Source organism: Taudactylus pleione, unplaced genomic scaffold (genome assembly GCF_031769625.1).
Source record: "Taudactylus pleione unplaced genomic scaffold, aTauple2 ptg000019l, whole genome shotgun sequence".
Lineage (NCBI taxonomy): Eukaryota > Metazoa > Chordata > Amphibia > Anura > Myobatrachidae > Taudactylus > Taudactylus pleione.
This window is the reverse complement of record NW_028284421.1, coordinates 37,554,616-37,573,304: the sequence shown is the minus strand read 5'-3', so window position 1 is coordinate 37,573,304 and position 18,689 is coordinate 37,554,616. Positions and strand designations below refer to the sequence as shown.

The 18,689-nt window shown below is 42.5% G+C and overlaps 1 protein-coding gene across 4 annotated transcripts in view; it reads left to right on the top strand.

Moving 5' to 3' along the window:
• Positions 1 to 18,689, top strand: part of SHANK3 (SH3 and multiple ankyrin repeat domains 3) — a 434,911-nt gene that overhangs the window by 227,172 nt on the left and 189,050 nt on the right. For all 4 annotated transcript variants that reach the window (XM_088447121.1, XM_088447127.1, XM_088447113.1 and 1 more), the window contains exons 6-9: positions 11,558 to 11,666; positions 14,232 to 14,383; positions 14,784 to 14,951; positions 15,705 to 15,821. In XM_088447121.1, coding sequence (XP_088303247.1) covers positions 11,558 to 11,666; positions 14,232 to 14,383; positions 14,784 to 14,951; positions 15,705 to 15,821 — 546 coding nt within the window. The remainder of the gene's footprint in view (positions 1 to 11,557; positions 11,667 to 14,231; positions 14,384 to 14,783; positions 14,952 to 15,704; positions 15,822 to 18,689) is intronic.

The window sequence follows — 18,689 nt, the reverse complement described above, 5'->3', positions numbered from 1 at the left end:
CAGGTGTGACAATTACAATAGATTGAAAGCTTGTTCTAGAACTTGAACACAAAATTAATGAGCCTTCAGTTGTATGCCAGTGCTCAAGAGAATGGAGCAATGTATCACCCTCCATGCAAAGTAAATTAAATTAAAGTCCCTTTATTGGTACAAAACCTTTAAATTCAATATTGAGTTAAAATGATCAGTAATGCCAATCTGCTGGCATTAGCAAATAAAGCAGACATATTTGACCTTTATCCTTTTTATAGACAGCAATAACAACCTGTTCTAATCTGACACTTGTAGGTTTCCTGAGATCGAAGTGTAGGGGTGCACCTTTAACTGCTCTGGTTGACCATCTATGTGCATTGATGTCAATCTGGTTCCCATACAAGGTGTTTGGCGATACTCATCAGGGATCTCATTTACAGTTGGAAACATTTGTATATCGAATATAGCTAGAAAGAAGTGTAAGCACGTAAAAAGCTGACTTACGTGTGAATGTTGAGTAGAACATATCTCCAACTCAAAAACAGCAGTATTTGTGACAGGAGTATGTCAGGCCCACAAGTGTGTGTATACTTAACCTAATAATACCATAGAGATGTGGCTTAACATGGTTTGGCATCTATCCCGGCATAAAAGAAGTCAGTGTCATGCGCCTGAAGCCAGGACATGACAGTTTTCTGAACTTCACTGTCTGTTACGAACCACCGTCCACCCAGGTGCTTCTTCAATGGTCCGAAGAGATGGAAATCACTCGGTGCCAGGTCAAGGCTGTAGGGAGGATGGTCTAGTACCTCCCAGCTGTAGTGCCGTAACAACCAACACATGCGGTTGACTGAGTATGGCCTGGTGTTACCGTGCAGTTTACAAAAACCCAGGTCGTTTCGCCAAATTGCCCTCAGTGTGTGAATTTCAGCTGCCGATGTGCCCTTTAGACGCAGAAATCTGATCACACTACGCACCTCAATGTTTGACAATGTTTACGCCAGCCCCGCAATCTAACAACTGCAATTGATGTTGGGACAGTATGACTGATATGAGGTGCAGTCTAATGGTGAGGAGAAGCAGTGGTCTACCTGCTCTGGCCTGGTGGGAAATTAGAATGAAATGGAGAACATTACACACGTGACAGGTCTTATTACCTTACGTATTGAACCAACGTCATATAAGCACAACAAGATATGGACGTTAAAACAACTTCCTTATAAATTTAGACAATTACAGTTGGACTAACAATAAATGTACATAACTGGAGAATAAAGTCTATGTTTGAACTGAGTTTTCTATCTGGATTTGTTTTGTTTTCCAGCACCAGATAACAAAACAATATTGTAAAGAAACATTTGTTTTTAAAGTAAACTAACAAAGAAAATTGAGGCGCCTCAATTTTTAGGGTCCTGTGTAGCCAGTTTTGGTGTTCTTTTCTAGACCCTCTGAGGGCATATGTGATTGTAGGAAAACATAATGGACTCAGTGACTTAGAAGAGTAACCAACAGGAAGCAACAGTTACTTTGTAAAGTTTGGGAGGGGCAATCCTGTTCCCAAGAACAGAGAAAGATTACAGTCTATAGATTCCTGCAAACTACAGTTTGTTCTTCAGGAGATTGCCACCAAGCAACAGCTAGTAGGTAGACTACCATACACCTGGTGGTTGCTCTGAGAAAACTGATCTTTTCTTTTTCATATGTCTACAATGTTATACAAATAACGCATTGATGACTAATGAGCCTTGTGCATACATGTTTTGTAAGGGATGACCTTCTGAGGTGCCTTCATTTTGACAACTCCTCTCAAAAAGTGACCTTTGACCCGAGTAGTGTCAGGTAAATTTCCCATCCAGCTAATTGGAGGGTATGGCGGTAAGCTTCCCGAACACCAATCACCATAGTATTTTCCAAATTAACCTGCAGCTGGGCAGCTTGCCATCTGCACTATAGTTTGAAGACTTTGAGGCTGTTTTAGATGCAGCGTCACCTAGTAAAGAGAGGATGTATAATTGAGAAATATCAATAACCGCCACTGTCATGTAACAAACAATGTAGCCTGTAAGGGTGAGGGGCTTAGCTGTACAGTAAGGTTTTTCACAGGTAATGAATAATTGCTGTATATTCTAACAAGTGGTGTAAGAGCAAGGTAAGTAGATAAACAGGAGACAATGTAAAGATTTGGATCTTTATCATCTTTTGCTATGTCTAATTCCACTAAATAATTCTACATAAAAGATGTTTTGGTATGACCCTAGAATATAATTTGGTAGACTTCTGGGGTTGAGAAACCATGGGTATAAGAAAATGAATATCATGAGCTCAACTTCTCTTGTTGCAAATGCTAAGGAGAGAAGCCACTGGATTAGAAATAGACCATATCTGATAAGGAAGTCAAGGTAGTCAAAGAGCGAAAAGGGAATCTGCCAGTTAGTTCATATTTCCAGGAAGATCTAGTTCTTTTAGAAGTATGTTCCTTTCCATGATCACCTGCCAAATGTCCAAAGCTTCTATGCAAAGGAACATTAAAAGAGGTTTCCCATTCTGATTATATAGTAAGACATAGCTGTTGTATTGTCCACAGAATAAGTAGAGCATTGTGTGTCTCAGGAGGTTAAAAATATCGCACTGCATCTATTCACAGTAAGGTAAGAGCTTGGGGACAGCCCAGCCTGTCTGTAAGTGCTGGTCACGCCCCCAAGAGTGATGAAAAGGGAGCGCGTCTTAAAGACATGCCCCTTTTATTCTGACCACACCCCATTTTCACCCGCTCAAGAGACTACCCGATCTACGGTCCGGCTCCCTGCTCCATGCCGGATCTAGAATGAATATTAGTATATATTTGTATGCATACATGTGTATGTGTATAGCTGCTCTTCTCTGCAGCTGCAGGGGTAATGTAATAAAAGGAGGCGTCCTGCTTATGTATATTCCAGGCGGATGCTGTTCTCTGCAGCCGCTGGGTAAAGTATGCACTGTGACTGGGAACTGGGGGGCAGCGGTGGGGGGTGCCACTGCTCTACCAGCAGTGATCGGCACACACTGGGGGATGAGTCATGGCTTCATTGGTGCCAGGAGTAATGTAAATGCTGCGATTTTCTGATATCTCGTGAAATAAAAGGTTTTTTTGGGGGGAAAATCGATATTAGTATTAATGGTTCCATGAAGCCATTTGATTATGGTTAAATAGTTTCAAGTTCATGCACAATATACCATTTTCCAAATAAAAGTGTTAAATAGATGTTCTTGACCAATTCAATCTTAAAAAAATTAAACATTTCTGAGTGTTTTTTTGAAAAAATATTAGCCAGTTACGTGGTTAGGAAGCAAAATATAAAAAATCACAAGACTCTACAGTAACACTTTCTAAAAAAACTGTAACCTTCTGTTGTTTAGATGTAAGGACGTGGAAAGGAAAGCATTTTGGAGATCTATCTTAACACAGAAACCATTCTGATTTAGTAAAAAGGGAATGTCATGCAAACTCTCCATGCACAATCTTTTGGGTGTTGAAAAGCTGTTTAGCACTCTTATATATAATACTGGTCTAAATAGCACATCTGAATACTCTTTATCTATTATAGGGAAGTGACTGGTCAGCTATTCAAAAATGGGTTTGTAAACACTATTCTTTCTGGTCAGAGTACTATTTGTTAAGCTGTGTACACACTAATGCTGGGCATACACTCTACAATTATCTGTCAGATATCTGTCTGGTGGGAAGGAAAATCTGGTCCCTTTTCTAGTGTTTGGAAGCAAATTTCTATTGTTATTTGCTCCCATACATTACCAGGTTTTCATTCCAACCAGCCAGATTGGACAGATATCTGACAGATAATTGTAGAGTGTATGCCCAGCATTAGCGATGTGTACCCAGCCTGACACTGCCGGCGGGGGAGCCATCATCGGCAAGTGCATACACACTTGCCGAAGCAGGGAGCAACAACAGGGGGGTATGCTGCATTCGGCAGCATGGCCCTCGCTAACAACGTCCCCCGTTGGCCCTGCATGTACGGCCGACAGAAGATGTCGCTGACGACATCATCAGCGGCATCTTTTGTCAGCGACATAGTGGGTACACACTAGACTATGTGACCGATATTCACTCCGATCCGCCAGATTGGATGACATATCATCTAGGACAGTGGTTCTCAAACTCGGTCCTCAGGACCCCACACAGTTCACATTTTCCAGGTCACTTAGCAGGTGCACAGGTGTATCCATTACTCACTGATACATTTTAATTGATTCACAGGTGAAGCTAATTATTTAACTTGTGATTCTGGGAGGAGACCTGGAAAACATGCACTGTTTGGGGTCCTGAGGTCCGAGTTTGAGAACCTGTGATCTAGTATGTACCCAGTATAAGAACTTGTTCAGATGGGCTGCATGTCAAACAATGTACAGTATATGCTTTTGATGAGAAATTAAATTACTGGCAAGTTGACACCAACTTGTACTGTCATTAAGCATTTGTCTATGGTAAGCTCTCTCTGCTAAACTCTGTGGAAACACGATACCCTTGTAGAAAGGGCTTCAAGTATTAACTTTGAGCTCTAGGCTTTAGCACCGCTTATAACAATTCCTTACTCCTGACAGCAACTCTGATCCAAACAGGTCTGCATGTAAAGGTGGCCATACATCAGAGACAGGATTTTGCGATCCGGCGATGCGATGGGAAGTGACGGCGTTTCCGTATGGAAACGCCGACCTTCCACCATCGATGTTCTGCGATCTGTCGTCGGTTCACAGACATTTCCCATGTTAAATGTCGGCGATTTGACGATCGCGATTATTTTTTGATTTCTGCAATGCCGGGTTGCAGCATCCCGGGGTCGCGGCAATCCATCGCTGATGAATGGACCCCATAAGAGAGATAAAGTGGAGAGAGAGAAAGTACCAATCAGCTCCTAACTGTCATGTTACAGGCTGTGTTTGAAATATGACAGTTAGGAGTATATTGATTGGTACTTTATCTCTCTTCAAGGCTTAGCACATCTACCATCCCTACTTTTCTCAGATGAGGGAGTAGTGGACACTTATATAGCCCTTGACAGTTTTTAGCATGTTTATCATACGATTGGTTTGCATGGGGACACAAGTATTGGCGCTGTACTTGTTCCGCCAGAGTTCCTATTCTTAGGATGGAAGTAACACAACCAAATCCTTATATATTATTTTTAAAAAGAAATGTTAATTTATAATATAAATGACATCTATTTTTAAGCTTTTGTCTGCGTCTTGGTTCCCGCCTGTGTACATCTTCAGAGACTGACCCTGCAAATCAGTAGGTTAGCTGTTAGCGCTGAGGGCCAGTAACCCCAGGGTAGCTGAGTATTTTTCTGTGTGAAATTGCAGCGACAACTGTTTTTTTTTAAATTCCTCAATACGGCTATCCGTGATAAAAAGATCCCATAATGTGCTACATTACACTGCACTACATGACATCAGACATGATTGTGTAATGATAACGTTGACTGTTTTAACTGGAAGGAATGAAACAAGTAATATGTTTAACTTATCCAGCAGCTTTGGCTGTGAAATAATATCCCAAAACCAGTTAGCGCTATCCTATTTACATAGATGCCAGATTACCGGAGGCACTTCTGCTGCTGAGCAGATGCATCTGGGCACATCATCATGCTAAGTATTACATTTTATATTCAGATTAAGGGATGTACTATGCCTTGGCAAGTGATAAAGCGGAGAGAGGCAACGTACCAACCAATCAGCTCCTGTCAGTTTACAGGCTGTGTTTAAAAAATGGCAGTTAGGAGCTGATTGGTTGTTACTTTATCCCTCTACACTTTATCACTCTCTAAGGCTTAGTACATCTCCCTTTAATAGTTATAGTACTGTGCAGTTCGTCATTGTTGGGTGCTATAACTTCCAGGGACAAACCTTTATAAACCATGGTCTATCCTTGGAAATTATGCACAGATGGCAACTACAGTATATATTAATAGTCATAATCCATGTTTAAAATCCAGATGGCAGCTCCCATTATAATGATCCCTTCCCCATGGGAGCGGATATAATGAATATGCATGCCGTCGATACACCAATGCCGGAATCCAACGCCGCAATCCTGAATGGAATCAGGATACCGACGTCGGCATCCCTACCGCCGGAACCCAGAACCAAGGATTCAGCTTAAGTATACGCATTAGCCCAGTGAAGGGGGGTTAGGTTTAGGGACCCCTGGGAGGAAATTAGGGTTAGACACTCCCCAGGAGGGTTAGGGCAAGGCTGTGGGGAGAGAGGGTTAGGCACCACTGGGGGGAGGTTAGGGTTAGGCAACCCCCTGGGAGAGTCAGGTTTAGGATACAGGAAGGCGTGGTTAGGGTTAGGCACCACTGGGGGGGAGGTTAGGGTTAGGCAACCCCCTGGGAGAGTTAGGTTTACAATACAGGAACGCGTGGTTAGGGTTAGGCACCACTGGGGGTAGGTTAGGGTTAGGTACCACTAAGGGAGTGTTAGGGGGAAAGAGGGAGAGGGTTAGGTTACTTACCGCCGCTGTCGGGATTTTGTACCTTCGGGCTTCCAGTGTCAGGATTTGATACCCAACCCCATGGGAGAGCCTCTTATGAGTATATATATATATAGCTGGTATATAAGCATTTTTTCTGCCCAGTCAAAACTATTGCATCTAACATTTTGGTTAATCTAATCTGGTTAATAGTGAATCATTTTCATGTAAATTGTTGACTTTTCTACTATAGAAATAATGAAGCAAACAAGGTTTTTTATTTATTCACTTTTACATCATAACCTCTTGTACAAAAGGTAAGATGGGAAACGTTAGTTTTAGAACAATACAATTAAAATTAGCTCATGAGACTAAACAAGTTACAATCAGTGAAAAAACACCCAAGGAAGGAAATAGAGGCGACTAGGGTCAAGGAAGAGGGTGTACAATATGGTTTAATTATGGTTGGCTTGAAAGGGGAGCATGGAATAAAATGTTAGATGCAGTTATCAATGTAGTAATTGAACAAATGAAATATGCATATAACACACAAATAATGAACAACTGAACTTTGAACAACAGACACCAATTTTGTTGTTACCAGGCTGATTGCCTAATACTTTGTCTTGTGCAGTCTTTTTGCTACAATTTATCAAATTATATCACCATGGCAGTTTATTAATAGGGCCCCAGAACATGCACAGAACCAGAGTCCCTGTTTGAACTCACAGGGCCTGATTCAGCAGCGTACGCAATTGTGATTACGGATGCAGATTGAGCGATTGTTTGCCATTGTGTATGTGTATAAGCCGCACTGCGCGTGTGCATCGATTGCATTGCGATTACGTATGCACAGAGGAATTCATCGCAAAGTGAGTGACAGGCTGTCAGCGTTTGGGGGTGGTCGGAAGAACGCAGGCGTAACTGTCCATTTTAATTGATGTTTCATGGGTGAGCATAAAGTTGCCACTGCGATTGCCTACGCAGCATGAGCGCTCTCTGAGTGTGGGGAGACTCTGTGTTTGTAACTTATCAGACTTGTTGTAAATGCTGTGTGACTGACCGATGTAGTCGATGGTACCGATGTTTACGCAGAAGAGCAACATTGGTTGGTTATGAGAAAGTAGCAGTGGTCGTCTTTGTCTTTGGCAGGCATTAGCATATTTTCGCAGCTGTGTTCTGTGTGAAATTGCAGCTCCGATCGCATTAACGTCCGCTGCTGAATCAGGCCCATAGTTCCACTGCTATTTGTGTAGGTGAAAATAGTCCAATAAATGACAGTCCCATCACAAGACGCTTCCATAAGCATTACATATTTAATAGCTCGAAGTACAGTAGTGTCAAACGTGTGCACAATTAAATGGGTTTTTTAAAGGACTGTATTTAGTCACACATTCATACAGATGTACGTACAGTTTGAGTTAATTGTTTCCTATTCCTCCTGCTGCAGGGTTTTCCAAATGATTTCTTCCCACTTGTGCTTAGAATTTATACTGTCAGAGACTGTTACTGGTAGGTGGGAAAAGGGAGAAGCGATGCTCTGATTTATTGCTGTTTCTAGCATTGCGCTGTTCTCCCTAGTGGATTTTGTGATCTGTGTGGTTATATGCACAACTGTGTGTTTGTAAAAACTGTCAGCTAATATTTCAGTATAATGTCACAGCAAATAAATATGCAGTGCAGTAAGGGAGGTGTCTCACAGGTGCTTAAACGCTAGCTCTTTTTCACCCGAGGGAGGCACTCTAGTGTTTATAGCACTCAGATTGTTCTGTGCTAGCACATTAAAGTGATTGGGTAAAGCTCATCCTCTGTCACACAGGACGGCTTGTGCCCAGAAAGTACTGCAACAGTGCATAATAGTGTACAGGAGGGCCCCGCACATAAAGCAGTTTGGGTACCGGGTCCCTTCTGAAAAGCGTAAACTAACGAAACATGGAACATTACAGTTTTTCAATTGTAAATGTAGATAAATGCAGATAATGTGCCTACGTTACTAAAATGAATACAGAACACACATTGCTTACCTTACAAAAGTGGATATTTATTTTAAGAAGGACAATATTGTAAGAAGGACATCGTCTGACGTCTTTCCGCTGGGCCAAAATAACGGTGTCTGAACACAACATGCATAGACAGTAATGAACATAGCACGCATTGAAAAGTGATGTTTAGCAGATTTACTATAAGTGGGGCGTTCTGTAATTTGAAATGAACCATGCGGAGTAACTTGCACAAAAAAATGGCACTACTAGTTAGAATTATGACAATTTTGATATTGAGATTCAGGGTTGTGATAATAGATAGCAGCAGTAGAAAGTGAGAAGATTGAATGAGAAAAAGTTAAATGAGTATCGTATTGTGAAAACCATATGTTCATTTTGACTTCATAAAAATTGCAATGTCTGACAATATACCTTTACAGCCACCGTATCCATGTGAAAAGCAATTCCTCCCAGTCTGAGCCAATGCCAAGTGGTTCCCCCAAACTAGTACATGATAACTAGGGAGACATGTCACTTGCCTCCCTCTTTAGGCTCACCAGCTGCTAATAACCTCATCACCCAACTTGTGGAATTTATAATCTGGGGTTGGGTACAAAAGATTGACAATAAAAAGTTAAACACTGATTTGGTTGACACCATAAGGTGGATATGCCAAAACTTAGACAGTACAGAAGGTCGACAGGTAAAAACGATCAACATTAAAATGATTGACACATTTTTTATTCTAACCCTAATCTTCACACTAACCCTACCCTCACCTTGGTACCTAACCGTTCCTCCTAGTGCCTAACGTTAAAAAGCATTACCAAGTCATGCCACGGCATGACCCGTCTAGTAGGGCTGTTTAACTGACAAGGAAGTAAGATGCATATGTACATATCTGTATGTGCTCTTTATGGAGTGATTTTAGAAGCTTACCAGGGGTATGGTGAACAAACGTATAATAAGCATTAGATGGTAATCAAAAGACAGTGGCCTGGTTTACTAGGGATGGGTTAGCCAATGATATCATACAGAATAGCAAGCTACTGCTTCCCAAAACCTTCTGACAATAGGGTATTTGCACAAAAGATGTATGGTTTGCCTGCAGTCTCTGGATATTTTGGAGAAATTGGGATTCATGGGGCTGGGTTTATTGTTTTAAGCTAGTGATAGAATAGTAAAATGTTTGCCAAATAAACAATAGTCTACCTCTTATTTAGTGACATGCTTGAAAAGTATTGCATAGGAAAATTGGAGTTCCCCATTGCGACCACTTAGTTTCCAGCTATAATTTAGAGAAAACATCGGATTGGCTGCTATTCTCGCCCAATCTCCTACATACTATGGAAATAGTATCCTATAAAATGAGTCCTGGTATTATATTAGATAAAAATCTGTGGCATCAACACACAATTAAAGTCTTGTTTCCCAATAACATGTATTCTATATCTGACACCAAAAGCAGATTCTGGGCCTCTATGCCGATGTTTGCGCAGTTGAGCAATCTTTCCTGTACTGCTCATTTGTTGCGATTGGTTTCCGACAGGGATTGCAGTGAGAATTTGGACGCAGAGTGAATGACAGTCTGTCTTCACTTATGGGAGGTAACGGGGAGGGGAAGCAGTCGGGTAGCGGGGAGCCGATGGGCGTAATCCCGACCGCCGGCTTCCCGACTGTCTAATCCTGGCAAGTGTCTAGTCGAAATCCTGACGCCTGTCATTAGACCTATGCCGGGAGCCCGAGACCCGGCTTACTGATGGAAGGTAACCCGGGCGCGGACAGCCGCGCGCGCGGGGGGGGGGGATGTGGGGGGGCTTTGTGGAAGGTTAGTTTAGGGTCTCCCAGGTTTAGGCTGCGGGGAAAGGGGAGTTAGGGTTAGGCACCCCTAAAGGAGGGTGTAGAATTAGGTTAGTTTATACTTGCCTTTGGACGTTTGGAATCTTCACCCCAGCCAGGCTTCCGCTGGCGGGATTTGAACCGCCGGCCGGTAAATTATACTGATTCCTCGGGGAGGGGGGTAAATGTGTGTGTGATGTGTTTGGCTAGTCAAATGTGGGTGTGTCGCAAGCATTTGGTGTGTCCCAGCCAGCGATTGCATCTCTGTATGCAGTTGCACTGGCTCAGACGACTTTAGTACCGACAGACATTCTGAGCAGCCATAGGGTTGCTCAGAAGATCGATGGTGCGACCGATTGTACGTCTTTGTACACAAACGGCAGATAAGAGACGCAGCTGGTGGGCTTCTCTGTACAAACTTTATCTGCTGCAGCACTAGCATGTATTCTCAGTACTGCAGCTTACAAAGACTCAGTCGTGCATGAAGTAGCATTCGCCTCCTAATCAGGCCCTCTGTGACCGCAAATATGGTACCGTCCGCAGGCTGCACATCTCAGATCTAGATAATGTCTCATGCTAGTTTGCAAATGTATTTATTTTGTTATAAACGTATAATCAACATTTACTGATAAAACTATAAAGGACAAGTATAGAAGTGATCGGGAAGCCGACTGCCTATATACCGGCAGCCGGCTTACCGACTGTCTTATCCCGGCATGGGTGAAATGCCGGGCGTCTAGATGTAGACGCCCGCATTTCCCCGACGCCGGGAGACCGGCGCCCGGCATCACGATCGTAGTGATGCCGGGCGCCGCGAACGGACATCCGCGGGGGAGGGGGAGGGTTAGGTTTAGGGCTCCCGGGGGGGACTTAGGGTTAGGCACGACCCCCGGGAGGGTTAGGGTTAGGCTAGGGGGAGGGAGGATTAGGGTTAGGCACCCCCGGGGGGGACTTAGGGTTAGGCACCCCCCCCCGGGGGACTTAGGTTTAGGTAGCGGGGAAGGGGGTGGTTAGGGTTAGGCACTTAGAGGGGGGATTAGGGTTAGGCACTTGGGGGGGAAGTTAGGGTTAGGCACCCCTAAGGAGGGTTAGGGTTAGGAGGGTTAGGTTAGTGGATACTTACCTATCCACGATCGGGATTTCCAGCGCTGTCGGTCTTCCCCTGCTTTGCACTCTGCTCCTGTCGGGCTGCCGGCCAGCGGTATATCATACTCATTCCAACTGAAGACTCAGCTGGCCGCCCTGGTCCCTTTGCTTTCCATTACCTATCCCTTCTTTCTTTCTGTCTGTGCAGGGGAATCTAAAGAAATTCATGGAATACGTTCAGCTTCAGAATGTTGAAAAGGTGACCAGGCTGCTGGAGAGGGGTCTGGATCCCAACTACCAGGATCCAGATACAGGGGGTAAGTGACTTTTTCATGGAAATAAATAAAATAATAAGACATTTGAAAAATGTGTTAATTATTTTATAAAAGGTAAATGTAATTTAACAATAATTAACAACCTTGTAATAAAGAAAACACTTGTTAAAATTAAACATTGTAACAATTAATATACAAGTATTCTGAGCAGGTATGTGCGTATGTTCAATATCTATGTTTATTTCTACAAGGCTTTAGAGCTGCAAGTGCATTTGAGAGGCAGATCAGGGTTAATCTAGTCATTGCAAGTACAGTACAGTAATATTGTGCCGATGAGACTTAACCATGACTATTTGAGATGCATCTTATTACAGTAGCTTTGAAATATGATGTGTAAAGAGTGTAAATTAAATTCTGTTTTCTATTTAGTTATGATGATTGTTACAGATTTTTTCCAGGCTCATCTATACTCTAGCTTTAAGGTTGTATTGTATTAATTTACGTATTGTATATGTAATAGTACTAAACATGATAAAGTATAGGTAAGATTCCAAAACAAAATTGACCCTGCCTCTTTATTTCTGTCAGTTTCTACTGGTTCTTAAAGGACATTTACACTTTTAGTGTTATTTCCATATTTAAATATTCCTCTGAATATAGCACATAGAGCGGGGCGGATAGGGGGTGTCCATCATCGGCAACTGTCTCTCTACCTGAAGCCGAAACTTTGCTGTCTCAAAAGAGTGCTTAATTTCACTGCAGAGAAAACAAGCACACTGCACAGTCAGAATGGCTTCCATAGTTCACTATCGTAGTCCAACATGAAGAGCCACAGCACAAGTCAGCTCCTTGTGTCAGTGAATGGAGAGAGCACTGGGTTTAGGCACCCTCCTGTCTGCTGCTTCTTGGGGCATATATATTCAACACTGTGGGTGGAATTGTCCATCAAGTGCTCATTTTATGTATGTTATACGCTTTCTGATCTGATCTAATGTCAGTGTTATAACCTCTATGTTTAAATGAAAGCAAAGACGTAACAATTAGGAAGAAGGAACAAAATGCTGGATTGTGTACAGGGTCATAAATACAGAGATTGCCGTGTTTGTGAGTGGAATCAGTTCTGCAACAACTTAGGGCAGGACATACAGTATAAAGTATACAAATACTGTGCACTGTTAAAAACTAGTTTTGTCTCTTGTAGTCTGTGGTTTCATTTTTCCGTAAGCCCATAGTTGAAGCTGCTCACGTTTTTGTGTCATGCATGGGTGTATAGCTTTTTATGGTGCCACTGAGGACCGGAGCGTGCAAGCTATTATTTTTATGTCAGCAGCTTCATGTATTGATATTCATTTTGTGTTTAATGTCTAACTGAATTTGTGTGACTGTGGGCCTGATTCAGAGATGAATGCAATGCCGATATTTACACAGATGAGCGATGTTTTGCTACTGCACATGTGCAAAATGTCTAGAAAACCCTTACTGCACATACGCAGACCAGTGGGTGCAATGCCGTTCGCAATTGCGTATTATATCGCTAACACTTGAGCAGGTGTTTGAGATCCCTGGGCGTATCAGGGTGGAGACTGGGAGGTGACATACAGTGATCACAAAAAGGGGCTGTTACATGGGCGTGTTATGAGAGTGTCATGGGTGTGCCTGAGAACACTGCTGTGATCGCAATAACAAAACCAATGCTTAAGATACCATGTTTAGTTGGATTAGAGGAGAGTAGCTAGACAAGACCCATGGTTACCAAAAATGTCGATGGTGACCGATGTTGTGTCGATGTTGGTGTGTTTACAAAATCCATCACAAATGCACAGACCTGAAAAGTAGGTGACTCACCACTCATACTCTCCATCACACCATCCTGCACAAAGGAACGGCTGGAATTGCCTTTGCATATTCCCACACACGCTATTGCGAGAGTGGCTGCATCCGCTGCTGTATCAGCAACCATCTCTGAGTCAGCCCCTCTATCAGCAGCTTCCATTCTGTCTTCCACACTTATGTTTTTAACTATCTGGTTGCATATATATTCCTGTTAGGCTTAATTTAATCATTCATTATTATTTTGTCGTTATAGTTAATATTTTCATTTATTTTGTTTTTAAATGTTGTAGTTTAGTGGTTTATTGTTTATTTTATTTCAGTTGTTTATGTTTAATATGTTCATTTGTTTTTATCGACGGTACATTAGTTCTTGTTTAGTTTTTTACATCTAGTTCATGCGCTAATTAATCCAAAGCATGATTTTAAGCAAATACATTTTCTAATAATTGCTTAGTATGTTCTGTACTATTTTTTTATTTTATGTTTTGAATTCCAATATCTTCACAGAATTGTTCACAGTAACACAAATATTTCCATTATATCAAGCATGTCATAACTCTGTAATCCACTACGGTTTTACATATTTAAATAATAGAATTACTGTCTATGAAAGAACTGCTAGACACATACATACACTGTTATACTGTATAATTACATATACAGTATAACATACAATAATCAAGGCATAGGAATGGAAAGCATTGCTCATATGTGTATAAATCTAAATATGTGTATATATATAAAAAAAAAATTCTTATGGTCTAATCCCCACAGAGTGCCCTCTCACCCTTGCTGCCCAGCTGGAGGGGGGAGCAGACCTGGTGAAAATTCTGCGAAGTGGTGGTGCGCACCTGGACTTTAGAACACGTGAGGGGCTAACGGCTCTGCACAAAGCGGTGCGATACCGCAACCATGCCGTACTGATGGTGAGCTTTATTTGAGAACTACAAGGAAATTGTATATCAGCGTACTTTCCCAAAGGATGTGATAAATTCACTTTACATAAATGTCTGACTACAATAGACTGTGAGAGAAGTGTGTACATGTGTGTGTGTGTGTGGTGTAAATTCACTTTAGATAAATGTCTGACTATAATAGACTGTGAGAGAACTGTGTGTGTGTGCGCTTGCGTATGTCTGGTGTAAATACATCTGTAAAAAAGATATATCTCACAGTAACTTAACTGAAGCAAGAAACTAAATATACACATGTAAATGGTTCTTGTTTAATTACAATATCTCTATTTACTTGTTTACTTCTGTCTTTCCATCTCCTTTCACACCCTGCTGCATCCACATGCAAAACCTCCTTTCATCGGGCACTTAGACCCTCTTGGATCTAGGTGCTTCTCCAGACTATAAGGACAGCCGTGGCCTAACCCCACTATATCACAGTGCAATGGTAGGGGGGGACCCATACTGTTGTGAGCTTCTGCTCCGAGACTATGCCAGCCTTGGCTGTGAGGATGAGAATGGCTGGCAGGAGATTCACCAGGTGAGACATTACACTAAGGTAGGAACATTGGAATACATATGAACTGCTTTTTGCAAATTGCACACTGGGCAGGATTGCAAAGAACTCCGGAGCAGAAAGAAGGCTGGTTTGTTGGCATTAGACAGGGAGAACAAGAGGCTACCTAAATTTAGATACGAGTATGAGTAGAGTAAACTGGAGAGAAAGAAGTATAATGACCGTCAAATTAGAATGTTAATGAAACTGGTGAAGATGCATTAGGATGAGAAAAAAGCAGCATGATTTAGAGGAGAACTGCTGCCCTAGATGAGCAGTGTGACATGATGTCCAATAAAGCCTCACACCTTCTTATTTTGTTTTGTGTGGTTCCAAAACTTTGATCCAGTTTGATTAAAATCTATAATATTTTATTCATAAACCTGATTAAATTAGAGATACTTAATCTCGATTATTTTTTTTGTCTTGTCACCTTTCTGTAGTATTTCTCGTTGTCTTTCACTTTCACTCTTTTCTGTCCTTAAACTCTTTCTCTTGCTTCTATCGTCCTCTAAAAATCCCCTCTTTGCACTGTTTCACTAAATGTATTTCTCACAAATGACTCTGGATACTGTACATGCATCTTTTTAGAGCTTATTTTTTAATTCATTTTAACGTGAATGTGTTCAACTTAGCATTAGCCCCTATGCGGCAACCATATGGCACTGTCATTGTCTGCCACCTCTTAATTATATGTCTCACACTCTGAGCCATCTCTAACCCTTGTGTGTTTCTCAGGCATGCCGGTACGGACATGTTCAGCATCTGGAGCATCTTCTATTTTATGGAGCTGACATGAGGGCACAGAATGCATCGGGGAACAGCGCTCTGCACCTTTGTGCACTCTACAACCAGGTGACGTAAACTGACAGACATCTGTGCTGCAGTGTTTGATATATACAGCTTTACATGCCTACTGTTGTTTAGTACAGTGGTTCTCAACTGTAGTCCCCAAGAACCACCAACAGGTCATGTTTTGTGGATTTCTTAAACTATGCACAGGTGAGTTGATCTATTTTGCTGGGTCAGTAATTGTCCCACCAGCTTCCACAGACCGAAATCCTGACAACATGACCTGTTGGGAAAACTTGAGGGTGTATTATTATCCTTTATTATTATCCCTTATTTATATGGTGCCACAAAGGTTCCGCAGTGCCTTACACAGTACATAAATGAGCACACAATCAAAACAGTAATAATAGTACAAAACAATGCAGGACAGGGACATGGTTTATAAACATAGCTGCATAACACAAGCAGCTGGGCATCAGCAACCAAGTGTTAGGTGCCAATTGGGAGTTAGGAGTACACGATAGTATAAGTAGGGGAAGGAGGTGAGGTTGAGAACCAGCTATACCAGTTTGCAAAAAATATGCTCAGCACATTGTATACCAAATAGTACAAAACAGTTCTTATAGAAAAACAAAAAATATCACCAATGTATTGTATACGGCATCTAAAGTTATGCAAATTACTATATTAGTCTTAATATATCTACCTAAATTAGCTTAGAAATATATTTAATAATAGAGCTACTTATCTTATAAGTTCCAGTCTTTAAATGCATTACTGCAAACTGCTACCTGGCAAGGAATACAGTTACATTGGTGTACATGACCGCTACTGACCGTTTTCTTTTTCAGAATTTTGCCTCAAGTACAAATAAGTTTACAATAAGTGTATGGAAAAGTTGCTTATTACCATAGATAAAATATAAAAAAAAAAATACTGGCAATGCTGTTTTTTTGTTTATTTCCAAAACTTTATATTTTAAATGTTGGATGGAAATGAGATGGCCAGCGCCATATCAAGGCATATCTGCGCCTTGTGCCGGCCATGCCCCCTGAGGGAATGACGTCATGCGGAGTGGGCGGGAATTACAATGAGGGCATCCACTGGATGTTCCGGGCGGCGTTGCAGGGTGCTGGTCCAGGCTAGCCATATGCAGGGGCCATTGGTGAGCGGCAGTGCCGCCCTAAGGGCTCTGCGCTGTTTGCGGTGGCACCGCTCGCACACTCCTAGTTATGGCCCTGAAAATAGCTATAGATTACAGCAACTGCTGCACAGTTAGTTTGGCTACATATGTGCTTCACATTACTGGATTATACCAGCTGGTTCACTGGTTGAAATGTTGTTTTACATCAGGACAAACACTAATCTGAGAGAAAAGTCCCTAATAATAGGTACACTATTTCTGTAGACAATGCTGGAATTGATAATATAAGTCCTGATATATAGAATATTTAGGATGGCCAGACAAGGGGGGTGATTCTGAGTTAAGAGCAAAGCATAAAAAGCAAGTAACTTTGTATCTGGAACAAACCAAGCTGCAATGCAAGGGGTGCAAACACATTTATTTTTTATGCATGTGGGGTAAATACCAGCTGCTTTTGCATGGAGACCACAAATGCTGGACAGCTTTACTTTTACACTACAATTTGGATTTGAGTTAGGACACATCCCTCCCACATATAAATCTCTGCACATATTACATCTGCCCCACCTGCAGTGCAGCATGGTTTTACCAGGGTGCAAAGCTAATTGTTCTGCACCCAACTCAGAATCCGCCCCAATGTGTACAGTTTTGCAGTTATATTTTCAGCTGCAAGCAACCACTCTGCTTTTTGCGGACTCACTAATGTATATGGCTAGTCTAGGATGTTATTGCGCTGTTTTTTGTGGCTTAAACATGTGTGACTTTGATGCACTACGGGCCTGATTCAGAGTTGTGCGCTATGCCGATGTTTTTGCAATTCAGCAATTTTCTGCCGTCTGCACTTGTGTCTGAGTCACACTGCACATGCTTCAAGGTACATTACTGTAGTTACTGGCAGGGGTGTATCTAGGGATCCAAGCGCCCCTGACGTAATGGACTGGCGCCCCCTCTCCTCTCCCTATGCTGCATTACTCCCAGTAGTAACCCCTCCTATGCTGCATTGCCCCCAGTAGTAGTCCCCTCTATGCTGTAGTGCCCCCAGTGATAGTCCCCCCTATACAGTGCCACAGTAGTAGTCCCCCCTATACAGTGCCCCCAGTAGCAGCCACCCCCCCCTAAGGTGCCCCCAGTAGCAGCCCCCCTATGCAGTGCCCCCAGTAGTGGGCACCCTCTATACAGTGCCCTCCCCCTGCTGTGCCAGGCTTACACACACACACACAGAAGAAAAAACGTCTCTCCCATCATCCGCTGCGGGTGGAGCCAGAAGACGGAGCTCGTGAGTGAGCTCTAGCCGGCTCCCTCCGTGTACGACGCAGCAGCCAATGAGAATCTGTCTGACTCTCATTGGCTGGCTGTTATAATAAACACAAAGCCGCCGCTGGCGGCTGTGTGTTTGTAAACTGTGTGTAGGGCAGACCACTCTCACTACGGTCTGCCCTACACTTGTGGGGCCGGGGGACTAGCGGGGGTAGTCCACCCCTTGGCTGCTGGTTGCACTGCCGGACGGCACCCCCCCTTGGTCGGTGCCCCTGGCGAGTGCCATCCTGGCCAATGCGTAGATACGCCCCTGGTTGCTGGCAGCGAGTATGTACTCAGAGTGTGTGTAGCCTGCTACTCTGAATCAGGCCCAATGTTTCTAAATCAGTCTAACCACTACCTACAACTATTCTTCTTTCCTTCGTTATGACTGTGGTCTGGCTATTTTTATATTGATTTAAATCTAATGTTTGTATGAAACACTAATTGCAGATAAATAGAGCCCTTAGAGCAGCAATGGGGAACCTCAG